Genomic DNA, 22,264 nt, shown 5'->3' on the forward strand with positions numbered 1-22,264 from the left:
GTTGCAGCAGCAATGGGAAACCAACATAGATTTTCAGCTGTAAAAGTGATGTGCAGCTGCCTCTGAGAAGCAAGCACAGAGACACGGGTTTTCGCAGGAAGATTTCCGCGGGAGGAAGACGGTGAGGGGGCAGGGAAGTGACGGAGGGCGGCTGGTCCCTAGCCCGTCAGCGATACCGAAGTTCCGGGGGTCGCCCCGGAACGTGCTGGATCCCGGGGCCTGGGACAGCCTCTGGGAACAGACTTTTGCAGAATCTGAGGGGAAACCCACCTCCTCACTTTCACCAGGACCATCGGCTCCACCATAGGATCAAGAAGCAGAGCTGGCCGCGCTCAACAGCAAATGACCTTTTCTGCCCGAAGCTGTGGGGGCCAAAAACCAAAGACATATTGAAAAACACGAAAACTGAAGAGCTCGAAGGAGGCCTTCAGATGTCTCCTGATAACTAATGATTTCACAGGCCTGTATGAGGCTGCTGACGGCGATAATTACAACGATGACAGTGATAAAAGCACCTTATACTCAGACGAGCCTTCCATCCTTACGAACCAAGATGCTTCGCATCCCGCCCTCCGGGGCACATCAGTTTGGAATTAGGTCTCTGCTTACCCCTGAAATGCAGTTTGCCTGAACTGAGGCAAGAATCACCTTCCAGTTCACGTCAGCTCTTTGGCATCAGCCGTTGAAACCTCTGAGGAGCCTCGAAGGCCGGGGCTCAGGATGGGGGGCGGGGAGCCCTTCAGTCCGGCCCCGTGGCTCTTGGACACAAATGCTTTATACATGAATTCTTAACCAGTCTCCTCAGCCCGACTGACCTCCTGCATCCAAACCTGCCTGGCCGGGGACCAGTTCCTGCTCACGACCCCCTGCCCCAAATGCCCCTCTCAGGGCCTCAACTCACCTCACGTACACGTAGCCCCAAACCTGACTGCCTTCCTCTACACCAGGCCACCAGCGCCCCGAGGCCCTGAGGCCCCTGCCCCGCGAAGGGAGTCCTGTCCCCGGGTCCCCGACGGGGTGACGGCACCCCAGTTCCCACCACCTGTGCGTCACCATCCGATCTGGTCCCTGACCCTGAGCTCTCCATCTCTGCAGCGTCCTGTCGCCTGTCACTGTTCTGGCCGCCACCGCCTGGTCCCGTGAGCGCCCCACTGCTCCTGCCCCGGCCCAGCCTGCAGCTGCCGAGCCGTCCCCCCACCTGGGGGAGACTCACTGCCAGCTGAGGGCCTTCCCTCACCCACCTGCTACGAGGACTCACTTCCACAGTAGGAATTCAATAAACATTCCTTCTGAATTAAATCTCTAAGGCCTCAACCCTATAGGGCTACTCTATATGTGCTGATATACCTTCTGAGAAGCTGAAGGTAAATAAGAATTATATTTTAAATGTATGTGATGAATGCACTAAAGGATTCCTGTAACAAATCCTAAAAACTGCAGAATCTTTTAGTACCTGGGCACTGGCCCGTTTCTTAGTTTAGGACTGCATTACAAAATGCACAAACCGGATCTGGCTATTAGGTATAGGGCCTGCTTTGAACAGCGGCTGAGTGGAGCTGGGTGTTCACCAGCAGGCCAAGCACATCACGTGTGATTGCGCAGGAGGCCAAGCAGAGCTGCCGAGTTAGGAAGCAAGACCATCAGCTGTGGGGAGAAGCTCGGAGGCTTCCGACCACGGCAGTCAAGTGAGCGCTCAACTGTGCCAGCAGGTGTGACGGTGAGTGAACAGACCAGTCTGCCCTGAGCCAGGGTGTGGAAGCGAAGCCAGAGGAGGCCTCGAGGGAAGAGAAAGGCCGGTGCAGACAGACAGAGACGGAGCTCTGGGGAACCCGCAATAGCTAGTGTCCACAAGTGAACACTGTGCTAGGAAAAACAATTAAACTTGCTAAGGAATTATGAGCCTTGTCGGACGCATAGAGCAGAACAGGTGGAAGAAGGAAACACAGATAGTGTTATCTATGAAATCTCCATGAAAAGGTTTCTGAATTACAGTTATTTCAGAAGATAATTATGGCTTGATAGAACGGGAACAGCACCGCTGATTTAAGAAACAAACAAACAGCAAATGGGGATTCCTAAAATTCTGGAATACAGATGCCAGTGGCCGGAGATGAGAGTGAAGAGGGAGTGGCTGGTCGCATCTCCCGGAGGAATTCTTTCCTGCGAGTGACCAGAGCCCCTGCAGGTAGCGGCTGAGCTGGGGAACAGATGGCTCTTCCTAAGGAAAGTAGCTGCAGAGTCTACAACACATTTCCAAGATGTTGGAATTTATGTTGTAGATGTCAAGAGGTCATTACTATGATTACAAATGAGGGTAGTCATTACCTGCTCAGCTTTTATGGAACAAAGGTACCGATTTTAGAGGAATTCCCTGTTGGTACAAGGAATGAAAGCATCTGCGTTAAGGCCGCCAGGGAGATTTCTGGATGCAAACAAAAAAAATTTTGTTTAATAAAAAAATTAAAAAATAATTTTTTAATATAAGGGAAGGTATGTAGTTATGTATATTCACCGAGATATTTAAGTCTTTAATGGCATCCTTCTAATCTGGATCTAATCATAAACCCTTCAAGGAAAAACAGGAGGAAGTCGGGGGCATTATGGTCGGGACACAATTATTATTTCATTAGACGTAAACGCTCTTGAGGGGACAGGAGCCGAGGGAAGAGCCCAGGCTTTAGGAGGAATGTCACCCACCCTGGGGGTTCTGTACGGGGTCCTGTGAAGCACGGAGGCCACAATGTGGAACAGCTGAGCCTCAACTGGAGAGACTGAAACTACAGCTCTCTCGGTTAAGTTCAAGGAAGGAGAAGCACAGGAAAGGCCAGCGTGATTTAAGGAGGGATAGAAAGATTAGTATGAGGAACCGAAGAAGGAGGCTTCCAGCACATGCACAGTGACGCAGAGATATAAACTATCTGTGAAATACAGGCAGTAAGAAGTTCGGAGAATGATTACACAAGAGGAGCCAGTGTGACAGCACTCCCCGCCGCTGCGCTCCGGCAGTTACAAACGCAGAGCACGCTGGGCCGCGATGGACGCTTACAGAACAAGGAGCCCGGCCTCTCCTCTTCCAGGTCCCAGGGCAGCGAGAGGGGCTCGCCCTTCACTGCCGTGTCTGCTCCCTCTCCGCCTGGCCCCCACCATCCAGACGAGGAACAAAGGAAAGCAGGGGCGTAGGGGTGGGATTAGAGCCCTGGAGGTCAGAAGGATGAGGACCCGGAGAGATGGGCGCTTCTGGCCGAGCCGGAGGAGACAGATCGTGGCGAAGGGAGGGTCCAGTTTCCTGCTAAGGGCAGGGACGTGTGCGAGGGGGTGAGAACAGCTACGGGGGAAGAAGGGACCGTTTCAAGACCCCCAGTGTCCAGGGATGGCGCTGGGCGAAGCTCTAACTGGTATTTATACAAGTCCTCTGCTGACAGATCAGATTCCTGAGGTCTGGAAAGTGTTACCCAGCATTATTCTAAACAGGGTTATGAGATAGAACAAGCAATTATGGGCCATTTAACTTAACATCATTTACAGAAAAATATTAGGAAAAGTTTGCAGAGGGGACAACTCAACGAGCATATGGTAATTTGATTAGAAACAGGCCACATGTTTTTACTGAAGGAAGGTGTTGCTTTAACTAGCCTCTTGGCCTTCTTTGAAGTTACTGCTTTCCCAGCTCTAGATTTTAACTCAGGAATTTTTTCTAGTATCTATAAAGAATGCGAATAAACATTAAGTAAGCAAAGAAAGCAAAAACCAATCACAGCTGAGGACATTAGAAATACAATGGCAAGAAAAGCGAATGTTAAAGACAAATAATACAGCAAGGAAAAACTTGGCTCCATCACCCAGTAGAGCTTAAATCAAGACATTTTTCGTGGAAAATAGGTGATTTCAATTTCGGTCTATTAATGTGTTTCCCATGCCATTTCCTAAAATGCTCTGCAGAAAAAAGGCAATTTTTTTGTTTGTTTCACTGAAAAAAAAAAAATCTTAGTTTTTTTTTTTTAAGTGAACTGAACATTTGGTGTCATTAAAATTTGGCACATTAGGATGAATACTTCCTAATCCAACCTTTGTGAATTTTCCAAGTTAAAAATCCTCAAACAAAAGGAAGACATCTTTGTTATTATTTTAAATTAAGTAATAGGTCAGTGTTAATTTTCTCCTATTTACATGACAATTCCATACCACTGAATAGCTATTGAATCTTCAGAAAGAGGGTCAGAAAGGATAAAAATCAAGATAAAACAAGAATAAAAAAATCAGAGTACCTATTAGCGTTTGCTAGAAGCCCTGATTATACCATGTTATTGACTTTTTAGTGGTTAATACGTACACTTCACCAGTGATGTCCTTCTACTTTTCAAAAGGCACTCAACTTGAGTAACTGACCTATTATTCCTCTCTACATCCTCCACGAGGGCCGCATGTGTCTGTCTCGTCCATGCTGAATTCTTAGGGTCTAACACAGGGCGTGGTAAACATTTGCTGAATGAATTAATAGCAATAACAGCATCAATATTGGTATTTTACCATGTGCCAGACACTGCTCTAATGAGCACTTTGTGTACGTGACTCTCTTAATTCTCCAGCAATTCTTTGAAAGAAGTTTGACTATTAATCCCATCTTTAAAGCCAGCCAAACAGAGGCACTGCGAAGTAACACGCCTGAGTTCACACATCTGGTAACTCAGGCCGTCTGGCCTTAAGCCCAACCCCGCTTCTTCCCCGCACACAAATGCACGATGCCAGGGCTCTGCATACGTGTACAGGCAGAGGAAACGCCCGAGGAGACAGAGGTACAGGACCCAAGTATTCGTGTCGCCATCACCGATGCTGGGATTCAGAGGCAAGGGGGAATGTAAAGTCCAGTTTCTAGGATGAAGCTTCCCACAGCAGTAGAACTCCTAAACATGCAAGGGAAGCCCAGAGGTGTCCAGAGAAGGAACCGGAAAATAGGATTCCGCTCAGCTCAACTGGACGCCAGAGTCCTAAGCTCAGAACAAAAACTTTCAGGACTCTCCACTCTGGAGCAGAAGCAGGACCAAAGATTTTGTGGTGACAAAACCAACGAGGGAAAGGTTTTCAGCTGGGAGGTCTGCTCTGTACAGAATCACTGGCGGCCTCTTTGGGGTCAATGCCGGCCTGTGCTGCGTAAACAGCCTGCCTTGGTCTGAATCTCATTCAGAAAACAATGTAAATCTTTATCTCCCTTTAGTCTTGCGTTAGGATACCGGTGTTCTATGACCTGCTTTTTCCCCCCCAAATTTTCTTTACGGCATTTTTTTTCTTTCGATCATTCTGGACCCACTGGACTCTAGGAAGATCTAGTTTATGCGTTTGTCTCCGGGGTGTCCTAGGTGCTGAAGACACAGGATGAAAGCTGATCAGGAGAACAGCTTTTCTAGAAAGCGAGGAAGGATGAGAAGCAGGCTGTGGTACTTGGAAGATGGACTTGACCTCAGAATAGGGAAGGACACAACTGGACACTGAGAATTACATGTCTCCCCACATCAAGGGCTTCTCAGGCCTCGTGCCAGCGCCCCCCCCCCGGGTGTGTTGTGTACGGCACAGACCCAAGTGCAAGCTCGCAGGCGGGCTCCAGTTCTCATCCCCTTTCACCTGGAGGAACACTGTCAGCCCCGAGGCAACTCCATGTAAGGCTGTCAAGCTGATCCAAGTGCTGGGAAAACTGCTGTTCTGAGGAATGAGGTGAAAAGTTTAGCCTCACCACACAAGAAGGCTTGCCCGACAGAGCCCTGTGCTGAGTGGAGTGGACAAAATTACCGCAGCCTTCAAAATCCAAGACCAGAGGCAGTAAAGGGGACCCGGGTGGTGGAGAGAGCTAGATGGGTGAGAGAAGAGCCTGGGAAATGGGAGGGCGCCCTCACGTTCAAACGTCTTTTGTGCAAACAGAGTTGCAGAACAGGTACGACAGGGACACTGGCCAGAACAAAAGGACGGACGTGGAGCCTCGGCAGGAAAGAGCGTCCACAGGGACTTCAAGAACTGTCCTGTGAGCCCAAGGGTCCTTATCAACCCCACACAGAGACCAAGTAAGTTTGACAGACAAGCTGTTCTTAACGACCTCCTAGCTTTGGAAACGGAAGGGCCACAGTGAAGTTGTTACAGGGGCTGAGGGTTGGCTCCGTCCGTTTTCCACTGAGATGACAGTTTTCATTCGCGAGCACAGAAAGAAAGCTGCCTGTTTATGTCCCAGAAAAACGAGAGCCTGTGGCCCATCTCTGGGCCCGGTGGGAGGCTCCACAGCCGGGTCTCCTTGCTGTGTCAGCAGGAGCATGCTGGTGTCCCCTCCCTGGGACCAGCACATCCTCTGCTGGCCACACCCACCCCCATCAGCACTGGCACCATTGTTCACTGTGTGTCAAAGACCGGCCCCGCCCGGGCCAGGACAATGCAGACTCCACAGCCCCAGTCGCCAAGCAGTGCTGATTTCCTTTCCTTTTTATTCCCTCCTGTGTGTAAGAGTGCATGAAATGAAGTGTTTTCCTTTGTTTGAAACAAGACAGTTTGAAGGGTGATTACCGGTGACAGGTTCACTTTCGATCCTTCTTCACCGTGGCTTTCCTGATCTCGGAAAGTTGTACAACAGATAGGAATTTGGTTCAAACACAGGTAAAACAGGTTCCAGGATTCTATTTTCACGGTTAATATACATTTCGTCCGGGAACCACCACGTTTGAACATTTCTCTCTGAAGCTGCTGCTTTCTATCACCTTTACGTACCTTTAAAACGTTGAGTTTTGTCACCACAGTGAACGTGGCCCACATTTAAGTGACAACACCAAGCTAGAAGTTCTTATAAATCTAGGAAAGGGGCATGTTATGCTCAAACAACCTGTAGGTCATTTCTTAATATAGGAGCTTCTTTTTATAATTTTGTATTTTAAAATTTAGTATTTGATAAAGTATTCTTACAGATTAGGAGGGTATGAAACATTAGTAATTAGTGACTAGTCATGTTTTTAAAAATACTAAAGTAAATATCAGGTGGAGAAAGAACCATCAATAAAATTGGAAGACCAATGGCAAATTGCGGGGTGAGGGGTAGAGAAATGCTTATATAAACAAGGGGGATTCTTTCACCTATCAAATTAATAGATAATGCGTGTTCATTCATTCAATAAAAGTTTGAATACGTACAGGAACTTCTGTATTGCGAAATTTATGCGTTTATCCACTCATCCACCAATAATCATTAAGCACTGAATTTACCATCTAAGATAGCAAAAAAAAGTCCTTCTCCTCAAAGAGTTTGGAGAAACTCTTTGGAGAACAACACGTAACCAAATGAGTATAGTAAATTATAATAGGTGTTATAATATAGTTATGCATAGCATATAATGTATCAACAGATACAAAGGAAAAAGTAGAAAGTTCAGTGGTGGTAGTATATCGGCCAGAAAAGGATTCACAACCAGGACAGTACTTGAGCTGAGGCTTAAAAAGTGTGCAGGGCTTAACACCGCTCAGGTTTGTGCGTGTGTATGTGAGTGCATGTGTGTGCATGTGTGAGCGTGAGTATGTGTATGTGAGTACATGTGAGTATGTGTATGAGTACATGTGTGTTTAAGTATATGTGAGTGTGCATGTGAGTGTATGTGAGCATGTGTGAGTGCATATGAGTGTGTTTATGTGGGTGTGTATGAGTGCGTGTCTGTGTGTACGTGAGCGTGTGCACCGTGATCTCCAGACCCGCAGGTACCGGGCCTCAGCCATCAGTCAGGCCACTACCTTGATGGGATCCGCCTTTGATCTGAGCCTCCATTTCGGAAACCAGCTCTTTCCCTGGGCGTGTGTTACCCCGTTTTCCTTTACACAGCAATGCATTTTATGGCGAGAATAACACCCCAAATGCAATTCCCTGGACTCTGGTTTGGGGAACGCGCACTGAGGGACGACAGAGAGCCCGGGGCAGAGCTGGGAAGCCTGGCTGCAGCGACCAGTTAGTATTTTCCCAGCCAGCGGCTGGGTGTGGCCCTGCCGCCAGGGCCGAGACTCTTACCACTTCAGTTGGTCGGTAGTACTTGAGATCCACGGTCACGTGAACTTTGCCGGTCTCTTGGCACCTGCCCACTTCATTTTCATTCTCTCCTTCCCACCTGGAAAGAAGAAAAAGAGTTGATCAGCCCCAACCTGCTTGGGAGCATCAGGCCAGGCTGCCGGGCAGCGTGGCTTCTCCCTGTAGGAGCCAGAAGCTCATTAACTCAGGAAACACAGGCCGGTGCTTAACCGTGTTACGAGGGCAACGGTGGTTCTAAAGCCTTTCCAGATCTATGTCAAAAGGGCAGGGCTTTTCCTTCCTCTTTAAGGAAAATCATGGTATGTTCAGAAGTGAGACCTCAGAAATGAACAGATTAGCCAGAATAAGGAATTGGGCAACTTTCAGGGATTTCAAAGATTCTGTGCCTCTTTAGACTATTCTTTTTTTTTTTTTGCATTACGTGGGCTTCTCACTGCTGTGGCCTCTCCCGTTGCGGAGCACAGGCTCTGGACATCCAGGCCCAGCAGCCATGGCTCACGGGCCTAGCCGCTCCGCGGCATGTGGGATCTTCCCAGACCGGGGCACGAACCCGTGTCCCCTGCATCGGCAGGCGGACTCTCAACCACTGCGCCACCAGGGAAGCCCCTAGACTATTCTTGATAAAGTCAATTATTATGAATTAAACTCTCCTGTCTCTCCCTTCCTTATTTTTTTTTATTTTTGTAGTTTTAGGAGTATTTATTGTAAATTGAATGCATTCCATTTTAGAATAAGTTTCATACCCTAATTAACCATTCATTTCATCCCCGTATTCCACACAAGTGCCCTTGCTGTACCCAGGCAGCAGTTGGCCCCATTGATAAAGCCCACATGATTAAACCTCCAAAAAGTGCGTAATGAATCAGCTGATTTCCTGCTAAGCGACAGCCTTTCAGCGTCTCTTCTTTCTCTGATTCAGCCACGATGCTATTTGGACAAGTCTTCTTCCTTAAACATCCACAGTCGACAACAGTTCAGGATCCCACAAGCAGCCCCCTCTTCTCATAAGCTGAGGGGCAAGTTCACAAGTTTCAAGACCAGCTTCTTGCCGGTGTTCCATGTTATGTTCTCACTTTTACAGAAATGAAGCCACTGGCTTAAAGCTGACCTCTGGATTTCTAGAAACTAATATCCAAAGAACAAAAAATACTATATAATTTGACTTATTTCTACAAATGGAACATTTCAGCAAAGAAAGAAAAGAAGTTACCAAGTAATGTCTGACTTCAATGCTTATCCTCAGACCTAGTTTGCTTTATCAGCTGGTGATGAATCCTGTGACAGGACAATTCTGTCACAGTGGAGATCAAAGGAAAGAATAGAGCATTAAGTTGGTTACTTGACTGTGTGAATTACAGGTGCCATTGAAGATGGACATTAAAAGTTGATTGTGGTTGTATTTTGGACATAGATTGGGTATCAGAGACTTAAACTGGCCTCACAAGCTTTATTTGTGATCAACCCCTCAAATGTTCTATCCTCAATTTACTTTTTGAGAGCATAAGGATAATATTTCATCGTTGGAGGAATAATCAGTTTATGAGTATGCTGGATTTGCCAACGTACTAAAGGCAAATATGAAAAACATCCCACAACACAGAGAGAATTATAGCATAATATGTTGAACAATAAAAAAATGTACAACTGGCATTTTCTATGACTTTTATATTAATGACTCAAAAAAGGGTGTTTGGGAATTTACTTATTTGGTTTAATTTCTTACCCTTGCCTAGACTTACTTGGCAGGATCAGAGCTAAGTTTCTGGAACATTCACCTGGATATGGTAGGTGGACGCTTTGGAGTATGCTCAGTAAAACTGCTGTAAAACGGGAAAAGCTGAGGGGCTGGTGAGCCCTGTCATCTCTGATGGATGAAGACCAAACCTTGGCCAATGTCCACAGTAAGGGAGAATGTTTGGTAAAGTCACGATTTAAAAAAATTACCTATCTAATTCTAAAGTTGGTTGTTTTAGTGGAACCTCTCTCTGGTGACGCTTTCATCAACAGTAAATGAAACGATATTTGTTTCTGTGGAGTGCGTTTTAGTTTTATTTTTGTTCCCATTGCACGCTCGCAAAGAGAAGCAAGCTCCGCACACGCCTTCCTGATGGCATCTGCACGGAGCCAGAGGGTCCAGAAGCACGCTTTGCTGTTTCTTCCAGCTGCGGCTCGGCATGTCATCTGTGATGGTCAGGCTGACGTGGGGACACGGAGACACGTGACACCGCCCATCGTGGTGGTGAGTCCGAACGGAGGCCACAAGCTGGAGGAACGGTGATTCAGACCCATGTGTTTACAATGAACCTCTCTGAAGCCACACACGTAGCCACGTACATATTTAAGTCGACGAGGCGTGAGGCAAGGTGTCCCCTGACTGGGGTCACGTGTGGCCCAGGGAACTTGGCAAAGCTGGCCACATCTCCAGACCAGGGGCTGGCAAACTGTTTCTGTAAAGAGCCAGAAACTGACTAGTTCCGCTTTGCCATCACATAAGAGGCTCTGTGACGTATTCTTCCTCATTCTCTTCCTCCTTCTTCTCTTCCTCATTATCATCTTTCTTTAAAATTTTTAACTACCCTTTAAAACAGTAAAAACATCCTTAGAGGACAGTAAAAAACAAGCCTTGGCTGGGGTCTGGCCTGCAGACTGTGGTTGCCCCCCTGCTTTAGGGGATGAGTTACTGACACAGCCTCACCCTTGACCCCAGGAAAGCATCCGGTTCCGGTCCACACCAGCAGGCTGATGGCCAGCTCAGCGGGACCTTCCCCGACTGCTATGGACTCTCTTGGGCTGCCCTGCAGCCTTGGGCCACACTGGCATTTGTAACAGCAGCTGAAGTGGGAAAAGACGGGGAAGAACCTGCACATTAGAAGTGAGTTGACACCATGCAGGCACCTGCAGGGTGGGCTGCCCACATGCAGGCCTCTCTGCCTCTGCCTGATGCTGCTAGGCAGCCTGCACATGTGTCCACGGCCATGGCCGTCTCTCAGGGCATGGTGTTGCCCTACGATGAATATGGCTGCGCTGAACAGCCAACTGTCACCAAGGGAAGGGCGCAGAGCAGAACAGAGGTGGCAGAAACCACTTTCTAACTTGCACTAGGTCTGCGAGAGGGCAATAAGCAAAAGTTTCGGCCAAGGGTCAGAAAGCATCGTTACAACAACACACAGAACACTGGTGTTAACCAGTAAAAGCTAAGAGCTAACTTGTCCTAACAGGTAATGTTATGACTCAAAGCAGAGCTGCAATGTTCATGAAATGACAGTGGCCTGACAGGGGGTAGGGGATCCAGCTAATTAACAGGAGTTACTAGCCACCAATTTACATCAACAGCTCACTGAGCAAGGGGTCCTGTATAATCCAAATTTGAAAAGAAACTGTTGGCTCCTAATAAGCATTAAATAGCAATAGAAAGCACTGAAGAATCTAGCACAGTAAGTCAAGATGAGGCGCTATTAAACTCTCCCCAACAAGGAATCCCTCTAAGGAGCAAGCAAAGCCAAGTGAGCAGCCGAAGTCAAGTCGGGGACATCACAAAAGCTTGCAGGGGTTATTTTAAGGAGCGCTACTTGACTAGGGTGCACACGTGGAGACAGGGGGTCACCAGCAGCTATGATTTACTGGTGCAGGGTATGGGGCGCCCTGGGAGTGTCAGCAGGTCCTGGGCGAGGACGGTGTTTGCACACACTTCTGTTCCTTCCCCGGACCCCCTGCAAAAACGAACACACTGACAAGGGCTGAACAACAGGAGAGACGAGAAGACCCAAGTTCTGGGAGCCGGAGAGGAGACGGACGAGTGTTAAAGGACTGGGCAGAGGCCCCCATAAACAGACCCGCAAGCTGGCAGCGGGGAAGATGAGCATGGGCCCACTTGGCCCCCGGGGAAGCCCAGATACTCCGGACAGGGGGTTGATTAAACTCCCCCGGAAGCAGCCCGATGTCCAATCCCCTCCCAGGGTTGGCATCACTGGGCAATGGCCTCACCCTCCGTCCTGAAGAAGGTGGCAGGACTGAAGGCCATTGGGCCCTGTGAGCGTGCGGCCACCACACGGAGAAGAGGAAAGGTAAGTGGACTGTATGCTGAACGCCCGGCATCCTCTGCCCTGAGGGGGTGCTGGGGTCAGGCTGGTCCCCTTCCAGGGAGGAGGCTGAGAACTCTCCTCTGGGCTCAGATTCTCCAACTAAACGGCCTCCAGAGCACCCAGAGCACCCAAGAGCCCCCAAGCTCTATGTCCTCAAAAACCCCAATCAGCTTTTTAGGCCCCCACTTGTAAACATGAGCAGAAAACTGAGGATTACCAGACACACATGAGGAAAACCCCACATACGAAGACAGAAATCATAGCAGACAAACTGAAAAACAGCAACTTGGAGGAAACAGAACAAACAGGGAAGATAATTAAAAACAGAACACAACAACAAAAAACTCACACACATCACTGCTAATATCTTCAGAGAGACAAGGAAAGATATCAAAGAAACAAAAAAAAAGATACTACATAAAAAAGGACAATTTGAAAAAAAAGATTTAGAAATTGAAAAAATTCAGAAATTAAGAATTCAAGAGAAGATTTTGAAGACAGAAATGAGGAAACCTCCCAGAAAGTAGAGCAAAAAGATGTAGATATGAAAAAGGAAGATAAGAAAATCAGAAGATGGCCTCAAGAGGTCAGTATAATAGGATTTCCAGAAAGAGAGTAAAGAAAATAATTATCTTAAAATATATGAAGAAAATTGATCAGAGCAGATGAACATGCATTTCCAGACTGAAAGGGTCCCACAGAGCACGCAGATACCACCTCACAGAGTTTCAGAACACAGGGAGGGACGGGGAGGAGGTCCCCGGGAGCTCAAGGGGATGAGAGTGGCCCAGAGTGGCCCCTGAGCTGCCACGGCAACACTCAAAAGTAAAGGCAATGGAGCAACGCCTTCAAGGTTCTGAAGGAAAGTTACTTCCAACCAAGAAATGTACATTGGCCACCTTGTTAATTGAGGGCAGGATAGAGATATTTTCAGGTAAGCTTTGGTCAAAAACTATTGGCTTCCCATGCACCATTCTCAGGAAACTAATTAAGGTTTGGCTTCATCAAACCACAGAATTTTAAAAAGATGTCAGAAAATAGGGGATGACAACCATCCAGCGGTCCAGGTGGGATCAGGCCAGAAGGATCTAGAGGGGGGCTGCAGGGGACGCGCCCAAGGGTAAGCCACCGGCCTGAGCACCTTCAGGGCAGACTGAGGGGAAGTGAGTGACAAACGCATGGAGAATGAAGCAAACAGAGAAAGACAATTGTTAGGTCTATGGTAAGCAAGGGACACCTGCTCAGAAAGGAAGAAGGAAGTGTTGTTTCCCGGAGTGAACGCGTTGGTCCGTCCTGACGACGTAACGCGGGAGGACAGCTCTGAGGTGGGGGGGGAGACACGGGGTCACAAGGGACACAGCTCTCCTTTGGAATAAGAGGTGCCAGGAGAGAAGCCTCAAGGGGGAAGGTCGAGGACCAGCAATCCAAGCACGTTATTTAGTCACATGGATGCAAATGCCAAAGTGATGAGCTGACTGATACAGTGAACAGGACGTCCACAGAGAGACGCCAGAAAACCACAGGGGCGGAGCAGACCTTGAGGTGACCCAAGACGAGGATCCAGCGCAGAAGAGCGCGCGTCTCTTGTGTCGCTGAAGGGCCGCAGGATGGGCAAAGAGTGGGGGGACCAGCTGGGAAAATGGCGGTGCGGGGCGGGAGGTCGCTGGGGGTGGGACACCGCCTGCAGACGCTCAGACGTCACATGATGTGCCGGAGTAACTGGAAACGGACAAACAGCAACGAAGGAAAAAAACACCGTGAACGTGAGCTTCGCGGGCCGACCAGCGAGGCCCCGGGGAGGCCGTGCGCCCGGCCAGGTGCCCACCGCCCCGGCCCCCTGGACGCGGAGCTGCGGACGCTTGCGGGGCCTCGGAAGAGCGGCTCCGATGCAGTGAAGGGCGGGGACGGAAGGGGGGCAGCGGAGCCGGGCACCTTCTGGAGGGAGGGGGGCCCTTCTTCAAGACTGGAGGGCCTGGGGCCGGCAAGATGCTGATGGCGGCGGAGGGAGGGACGACGGGTTTCTGCAGAAGGCTGGCGGCTGAGGCCCAGACCCGGGCGGGGGGCACCTGCCCAGGGGCAGGAGGAGGGGGGCTCCGGGGCCGCTGGTTTAATCACCAAACCTGCTCTCGCTCCTGAAGGGCAGCACGGGGGGAGGGGGGCGTGGGCGCGGGCGCATGGGCGGGTGCGCGCAGGGAGGGGGCCGCGGGCGCGGGCGCTGACCCTGTGCGGGTTTGAAACGCAGACTGCTGGTCTCCAGGCTCTCGGTGTCCCACTTCGCTTCACTTAATAAGGATCATTGTTACTAAATAAGCGGCTCCAGCTGTTACGCTGAATGAATGAATAACCAATTACAACAAAAGGTGAAATTTAAATCCCTGTTCCCGTGGTTCCGGAAGAAGGCCGTTCCCGTGACTCGCTGGAGCGCAGGCTTCCGCACCAGGACCCCCTCCTCGCGCAGCCCACCGATGCGGCCCAGTCTGCGCCTTCATCGGGAAGCGGTCTGGGAGCTGAGCGGGTGGCAGAAGGCCACGTGGTCGGAGAGAGCAGACTGCGTCCTCTGACAAGGACACTGCATCCTACGGGGCCCCTCCCAAACGTGGCTTTCAATAAGAGTTGTCGATTGGTCAATATTTCCTCTGCTTTCTTCTTTTTCACCAGTATCACTGGAAACTAATAAATGGAGAAGCTCTCCTTTCAAACTGTCCTCTCTCACGCTTTATCTGTAGGAAATCCAACGGGTGTGATTAACTCAGTGGACAGAGCCTTGTGGCGTCGAGCCTAATGAGGCCTAATGAGACTGGCTCAAGAGATCAAATGAAAGACCAGAGACCACGGTCCTCAGCTGTGCGGTGACAGTGGCTTCTAAGTCAGCCTCCGCGTTCCTGCGCTGCCTTTACGCGGCTCTTATCTGCCTGTTTTATTTGTATTTATTTTAAGTCAGCTGGGGTGTCCTATCCACCCCCAAAGAATGTGGGTGGAGTTTCTCCTGCTTTACAGCATGAAGCAAACTGCACGGTGGCCTGACCGGGGGCCCGCGGTGGGGAGGTGGCGATTTCGGGACCAGAGCCCCACTGTGTCTGAGCCCCAGCACAGTTCAGGGCTGTCTGCCCCCTGCACCTCCCACAAATCCTCAGCTAGCGCCTAAAAGTGCCAGGCGCTGAGCCGAGCTGGGTGCTGAGGACGGGGGTCTCTGTCCTTAAAGGGCTCGAGGCCTGGCGGCCACACAGGATGCATGTGAATGGCAGTAGAAGGCAGACGGGGCTGTCAGAGGACCAGGCGGGCACCTGGCAGGGTGGGGGCCTCAGGGAGGCCTCTAAGCTGAGACCCGATGGGTGAGTGGGTGGTAGGTGTGCGTGACTCTCGCTGCGCCTGAGGTGGCCAGGCTGTCCCAGCCCAGCTTTCGGCCTGCCCAGTGCCCACAGCCAGGTTACTAATGCTCCTCTGTGCCTGTTCTCATGCCGTTCCACCCACTTGGAAGGCTCTCCCTCCCCTGAACTCCCAGCCACAGCTCCCGCTTGGGCCAAAGGCCCACTTAACTCCACCTTCCTGCCCACATCACTCCAAACCTCCATCACCGGGCTGTTCTTTCAGAACTGATGTGATAAATTTGTACAATACCATCACCTATTTGTATACATTTGTACATAATGAGTTCTTATTATCACCTAATTAGAACCTACACTTCTCAAGGGCAAGGAAGTGTCTTGGTTCTCTTAGATGATTTTGGCTCTGAGGAAAAAAAGAAAAACAATGTGCAGAGAGCGCGTTTATGGAGCGTCTGCTCTGTCTTCAGTACAACGCCCTCCCCCCTCTCATTCCATTCGGTCACTTACAGGGGCAGCAGTTATCCTGCGGATCTAACGCACCCTCAGTTAGAGGACGTAACTGACCTGCTACCCAGTGAACTGCATCAACCGGACGGCTCCAAGACACAAACAGCATCAGGGCTCACATCAGACCTACACACACTGCTAACACAAAAACCTGTCGCTTGAATTAAAGTTCACATCCCTTTAGGCTGTTATACTTTGGAGTTTTTGAATGGGTTAAAACCCCAAGTATCTTAGAAGTTCATCAATTTAAAATGATAGTAGGGGGACTTCCCTGGTGGCGCAGTGGTTGAGAATCTGCCTGCCAATGCAGGGGACACGGGTTCGAGCCCTGGTCCGGGAAGATCCCACATGCCACGGAGCAACTAAGCCCGTGCGCCACAACTACTGAGCCTGCGCTCTAGAGCCCGCGCGCCACAACTACTGAGCCTGCGAGCCACAACTACTGAGCCCGCGAGCCACAACTACTGAAGCCCGCGTGCCTAGAGCCCGTGCTCCACAACAAGAGAAGCCACCGCAATGAGAGGCACATGCAGCGCAACGAAGAGCAGCCCCCGCTCGCCACAACTAGGGAAAGCCCACGCACAGCAATGAAGACCCAACACAGCCAAAAGTAAATAACTAAATACACAAACAATAAATAAATAAATTTATTTTTAAGAAATGATAGTAGGGCTTAGACTTCCCAGTGGCGGGAGAGATTCTGTCTCAGCGGTGAGTGGAAGCTGGTAGGGAGAGTCCAGTCTCTACACAGACATTTCTGAAGGCCTGCGTCTGGTCAGAGCGTCTCCACCAAGTGCTCAGGGTGCTGACACCCAGCTTCTGAAGAGAACTGATTCTCCCAGCTCCACGGAAGATACAAGTGATGATATTTCTACCCCTCCGTGTCAGAGGTTCCACTCAACTTGCTTAGACAGTATGGGCATCAGACAAGTAGTAAGCAAGCTGTCAGGTGGGGCTGCAGCTCCGGGGGCTCAGAGGGGGTGAGTCTGAAGAGACGCAGCCGAGGATGGCGCATCTAAACACGTGTAAACGCACAGAACCTTCCTGGAGGAAAAAACGCAGAGCCATGGGGATTTCCCTTCTCCCGACTCCCGCCTAGCCCAAGCAGAGCTGCAAAGTATGTCCTGGGGAAACTCTGTTCGTCAAAAATGACTGATCAGAAGGATGTGCTTTTCTCCAAAAGCAACTGGACATAGTCAAGGCTCAGCACATTCTCCAGGATGGCCTCACAGCAGACACGCCAGCCATGGGACACAAGCTCACACCCAGGGCCTCGACACCCAGCCACGGGACACGGGCTCACACTGGGAGCCTAGACACCCAGCCTCGGGACACAGGCTCATGACCTCATGACCATGGTGTAGACGCCCAGCCTAGGGACACGGGCTCACGCCCAGGGCGTAGACACCCAACCATGGGACACGGGCTCACACCCAGACCCCCCCCCCGCCCCCACCCCTTACGGTCCCCTCCGGGCATCCTCCAGGCCCAAGGGCCAGAAATCCCACCCACCAGGAAACAATCCCCAATTAGGGGAAGAATGTGCACCAACAAAAAATGCTTGTTATCTCAGCCAGGAGGCGTTTAGAAATGAGTTTCTTTTTCAACGTATAATAATGTTTGCCCTTGTTGTTTTGACTGAAAATGTAGATAGGATACCACAAACTATGATAAATATTTCCATTGGCTAAACATCTCCCTAGCAGCAGACGGTGGCTCTCACATGGTTGCAGGCTATTTCTACAACTCTCTTCTCAAAATTTAACAAGATTAATGACAAAAAATTAGTCAAGACAAGTATTAGCCTGTTTGGTTTATGCATCACTTCAACTATAGGAGAAAAGCACTTCCTTTTCACATTACTTAGTGATAAGTTGATGGGAAAGTGAAAAGCAAAGCCTAACACTGACAACAACCCTGACAACACAAACTCCTCCAAAAACACACGTGCACACACACACATAGATACACATACACACACACGTACACATAGATACACACACACATATACATACACACACACACGTACACAGATACACACGTACACACACATACACATATACATACACACATACATACACACATGCATACACAGATACACATACACACATACACACACACATACACACATATACATATACACACACACACACAGATACACACACACAGATACACACACCGGGATGTTCTGGGAAGAAAGTATTTGTTGTCACAAGGGTGCCTTCTCAATGTAAACAACCAAATGGGAACTTTATTGCCAAACGTGACCTTAAATTTTATCAGGACTGCATGTGGTACTGACCTGCTCCTCTCAGTATCTTCTACTGACCCAAAGTCACATGAATGTGCTGTTTTCCAACAAATTGAAAGCAAAAAATCACTCGGTGATGTCAAAGACTTCAAGAGCAAGCCCTTGTGCCAGTTCTAAATGCAGAGACGTCAGCCCATTTCCCAAGTCTTTTCAGTGAAAATTTCAACAGACATTTTCAAAAGCAGCAGAAGAAATGGAACATGACAGCAGATTGTAAGCAGCTCAAGTGAGAATCTTAGATACTGACTGGTGTGCCGTGACAGGGAAGCCATAGGACAGGAGGCTACAGAGAAAATCCAGGAGCTCAGAGAAGATACCTACAACCTTCCTTTGAGCTCACAAAGCAGAGCGGGCAGGAACTCCGGGAGGGCAGAGGCCCTCCTGTCTTCACGGACGGCACTGCGGTCGCCGACCCCGTGGACATGCAGGCCCTCCCCAGGCCCCTCTGGCTCCCTGGGGTAGGAAGACGGTGGCGCCCCTTCAACTGTCACCACCCTGGGAGCACGGTCCCTGCTACCCCGACATGGGGGACTTAGGGTGACCAGGGGCCTTCCGGGGAGGACTCAGCAGACAGGCTGGCTGTGGACACCCACTGGGTCTCAGTGATCAGGACTGAGGACCCCAGACTGCAGACCCCGAAGGACGGGGGCGGATTTGCTCCCGGTGACAGAGCAGAGGCCCGAACTGCACGGAGGGAAAATTATCCTGGAAGGATCCTCCCACCTCGCTTTTTCATCACAACCTGGGCTCTCGAACGCTCAAGAGCCGGGCCTTGGCTTCTCCTGTCTCTGTGTTCTGGTCGGGCTTCCTTCCACGGGCTCGCAGGCCTCAGCCCAATTCGGTAAGTTGTTTGCTTCTGACACACAACCGTCATGTCACGAAGAAAGGATACACGCGAACAGGATGGAAAATGCAGTATGAAGCTTAGACCCGGACCCCCCTCATCAGCGGACCCCCTAGCCCACTTCTCGCCTTTCTTCTAGAAGTAACATCCCGAGTGGTTGGAGGACCCGCCCACCCCCCCACCCCCCTGCTCAAATCGTGGAATTCTGTGGAGTTGCCGAGCACAGAGGCCTCCTCCCCCGACAACAGGACCAGGCCCAGGAGAAGCCGGGCCACACTCTGGCCTCAGTGCCTGGTCTGCAGGTGGTCACGGGCCCAGCCGAACTGGCCAGGGTCCTTCGTGTCCTCCAGGCTACGCCAAGGTCAACTGTAGTCCCTTAAAGACAAAAGAACTCTGACTACTAGAAATGCTCATTCGCTTCTCTCCCCTTCCTAATATAGACACTTTGATTATGCTTACAAGGCTTTGTTTTATTAGCATGGATAACTCACGCATTAAAAAAAATATAAGAATTTATATATATCATCCCTCACAACTTTTGGAGCTTAAGAGAATGACAAAATGTCATGCTTTATTCCTTAAGAAAACACAAACAAAAAGTGTACTTATTTTCAGAAAATAAGATGTGAAATTGCCTCTACTGTAGAGTGAAGGATATTCACTTCCCCTTCCCCTGCAGTCTTCATTCTAATAAAAATGTTGGGGGATTATTTAAAATCAACATGAATTCTATATAAAAAGATATTTATCTATATAAAAAAGATATTTAAAACGAACTCAATCCCGACACAAGCAATCCACAATACACTTGTAAATCCACAAAAGAATATGAATAATTTTCTTGAAACATGAAATATCTTCTTTAAAAATGAAACAGAGGGGGCTTCCCTGGTGGCGCAGTGGTTGAGAGTCCACCTGGGCATGGGTTCATGCCCCGGTCCGGGAAGATCCCACATGCTGCCGAGCGGCTAGGCCCGTGAGCCATGGCCGCTGAGCCTGTGCGTCCGGAGCCTGTGCTCCGCAACGGGAGAGGCCACAACAGTGAGAGGCCCGCATACCGCAAAAACAAAAACTAAAACTAAAACAAAAACAAAAAAAATGAAATAGAGGGCATAGAGATATTCTAGATGGCTAAATTGCCTTGCAAAGATTATTTTATATCCTCCTGCTTTTTGTTTTTACTTAATGTGCCAACTCCCAGCATTGCATTTAAAATGAAAATGCCTCCGTGTTTGCCTTCCTATTCTTCATCTCCTCTAATGAATATAATTAGTCTCCTTCACAATGTTTTTATGCAAAACAAATAAGTCAGGTAGTTAAGTGAAGGAAGAAAATGCAGGTAAATGAAACATGACATAAGAGGTGATTCTAATTGAAATTTTGCTCCTCACGTTGCAATTTGGAAGCAAAATCACCTAAAGGCTACTACAAACAAGGACACTGGTCTTGGGTTTACGGACGTCCACTTTCCCTTGGGACTTAAGCATCAAATGTTTTAAAATGCCACGTGTTACAGGAAAGCATGTGAAATGTTTCCCAAAAGATGAACTCTTGGACCTTCTCCGATTTCCAATGCTATTTCTGACAGACTGCTATTATAATTTTTTAAGTAAACGAACTACTGTATAAATTAAGTTGTTGGAAGAACTTGACTCCTGCAGAACTGGTGGGACTGAGTCGCCATCGATTCTGGGATGACCCACGTGCTCCTGAGGCTCAGAGGGGACTGATGTCATCAAAGCCTGGGCTCTCACCTCATATTAGAGACCGGGGTTCCAGACACCCTAGCTGTGCACCTTGGAGATCCCCATCATCTCCTGGTCGATCCTTTCAGACCGTAGGGAAGAAGAATGGGAGGTACTCTCCAGCTTTTCAGACCTCTACATCTCCCCGAGAGCATTCCCAAAGTCACTGATGGCAGGAGTGGGGCGTCCACATAACTTCTTTTTATCTCAGTTTATCAGATGATAAGTTAGGTCCAATTTCTATTAAATTCAACTAGCATTTAAGCAATTCCTGGAGGCGTGAGGGCAGAAGGAAAGAGGAGGGAAGGAACTAAATCAGCCGCAGGTGCTCACTGGATGACAGTTCTCATGGGAAAACCTGGAAATTTTAGGTTTTTTCATTTTCCAGCAATCTGCCCCCTATTCCCATCCTGCATGCCACACACCCACACACCCACACCCACACCCACACACACACACACTAAAATCAAACTCTCAACTTCTAAAATTTCTTTTTCCATTATTGATTCATGTAAATGTTGATTCATTTAGCAAATGTCTGCCACTGTGCTGGGCAGAATGCAAGGTTCAGAAAGGACCCGACGCAGATTCTGCCTTAAGGAGGGAACTGGCCGGTCCACCACGGAAGGCAAAGTCCCAGGTGACTACGATCAAGGTCCCAAGGGGGAAGGGTTTGGGCGTGGTGACTGTCAGGCTCATTTGGAACTTGAGGTCCTGTGACTGTCCCAGGCTTTGCTACTCAGAGTGCGGTCCAGGCACCAGCAGCCCCTGCATCACTGGGTATCCTGTTAGAAATTAGGAACCTCAGGCCCCGCCCAGACCTACTGATTCCAAATCTGCATTTTAACAAGATCCCCAAGTGATTCACAGCACCTTAGCGTTTGAGAACTTCTGCTCAACAGGAGACAGATGCAGCCAAAAGGTGTCGTAATTCTGACAAAACTGCGGATTACTTCCCAGAGAGGAGGAGAGGCCTCTATGCAACCAGAGCAGGGCACCTGGGCCATTCCCCCCTCAACTGCCTCTCTCCTAAGCGTCTCCCTTACGTTCCTTCTGGTCACATAAGCACGAGATGCTGGTGTGACTTTACTTTTTTGGGTCCCCCAACATATATCATCAGTTGCCCAATCTTACTGTTTTCACATTTTACTTGTCCCTTGTATTCACTGTTGACAAATGTCATTTTCCATCAATTACCCATTTCATCATGAATAGCAAACACACAGAGCTTACGAGGCACCAGGCCCTGCTTTAGGTGCTTCACGAATGTTAACCCATTTAACCTTCACCCCGACCCTGTGTGGCAGGGACCCTTATTATCCCCCTTTTACAGATGAGAAAAGGGAGGCGCTGAGGGTAACTAACTCCCCGGGAAAGCTGCAGAGCTGGGATTCAAACCCAGGGAATGTGG

The 22,264-nt window shown here is 49.3% G+C and overlaps 1 protein-coding gene across 1 annotated transcript in view; it reads right to left on the minus strand.

Annotated features, from left to right (window-relative positions):
• GMDS (GDP-mannose 4,6-dehydratase) overlaps nucleotides 1-22,264 on the minus strand; it is a 499,210-nt gene that overhangs the window by 60,139 nt on the left and 416,807 nt on the right. Inside the window, exon 9 of the mRNA XM_060110789.1 lies at nucleotides 8,021-8,117. Within this exon, the coding sequence (XP_059966772.1) occupies nucleotides 8,021-8,117 (97 nt within the window). The remainder of the gene's footprint in view (nucleotides 1-8,020; nucleotides 8,118-22,264) is intronic.

Source organism: Mesoplodon densirostris, chromosome 10 (genome assembly GCF_025265405.1).
Source record: "Mesoplodon densirostris isolate mMesDen1 chromosome 10, mMesDen1 primary haplotype, whole genome shotgun sequence".
Taxonomy (NCBI): Eukaryota; Metazoa; Chordata; class Mammalia; order Artiodactyla; family Ziphiidae; genus Mesoplodon; species Mesoplodon densirostris.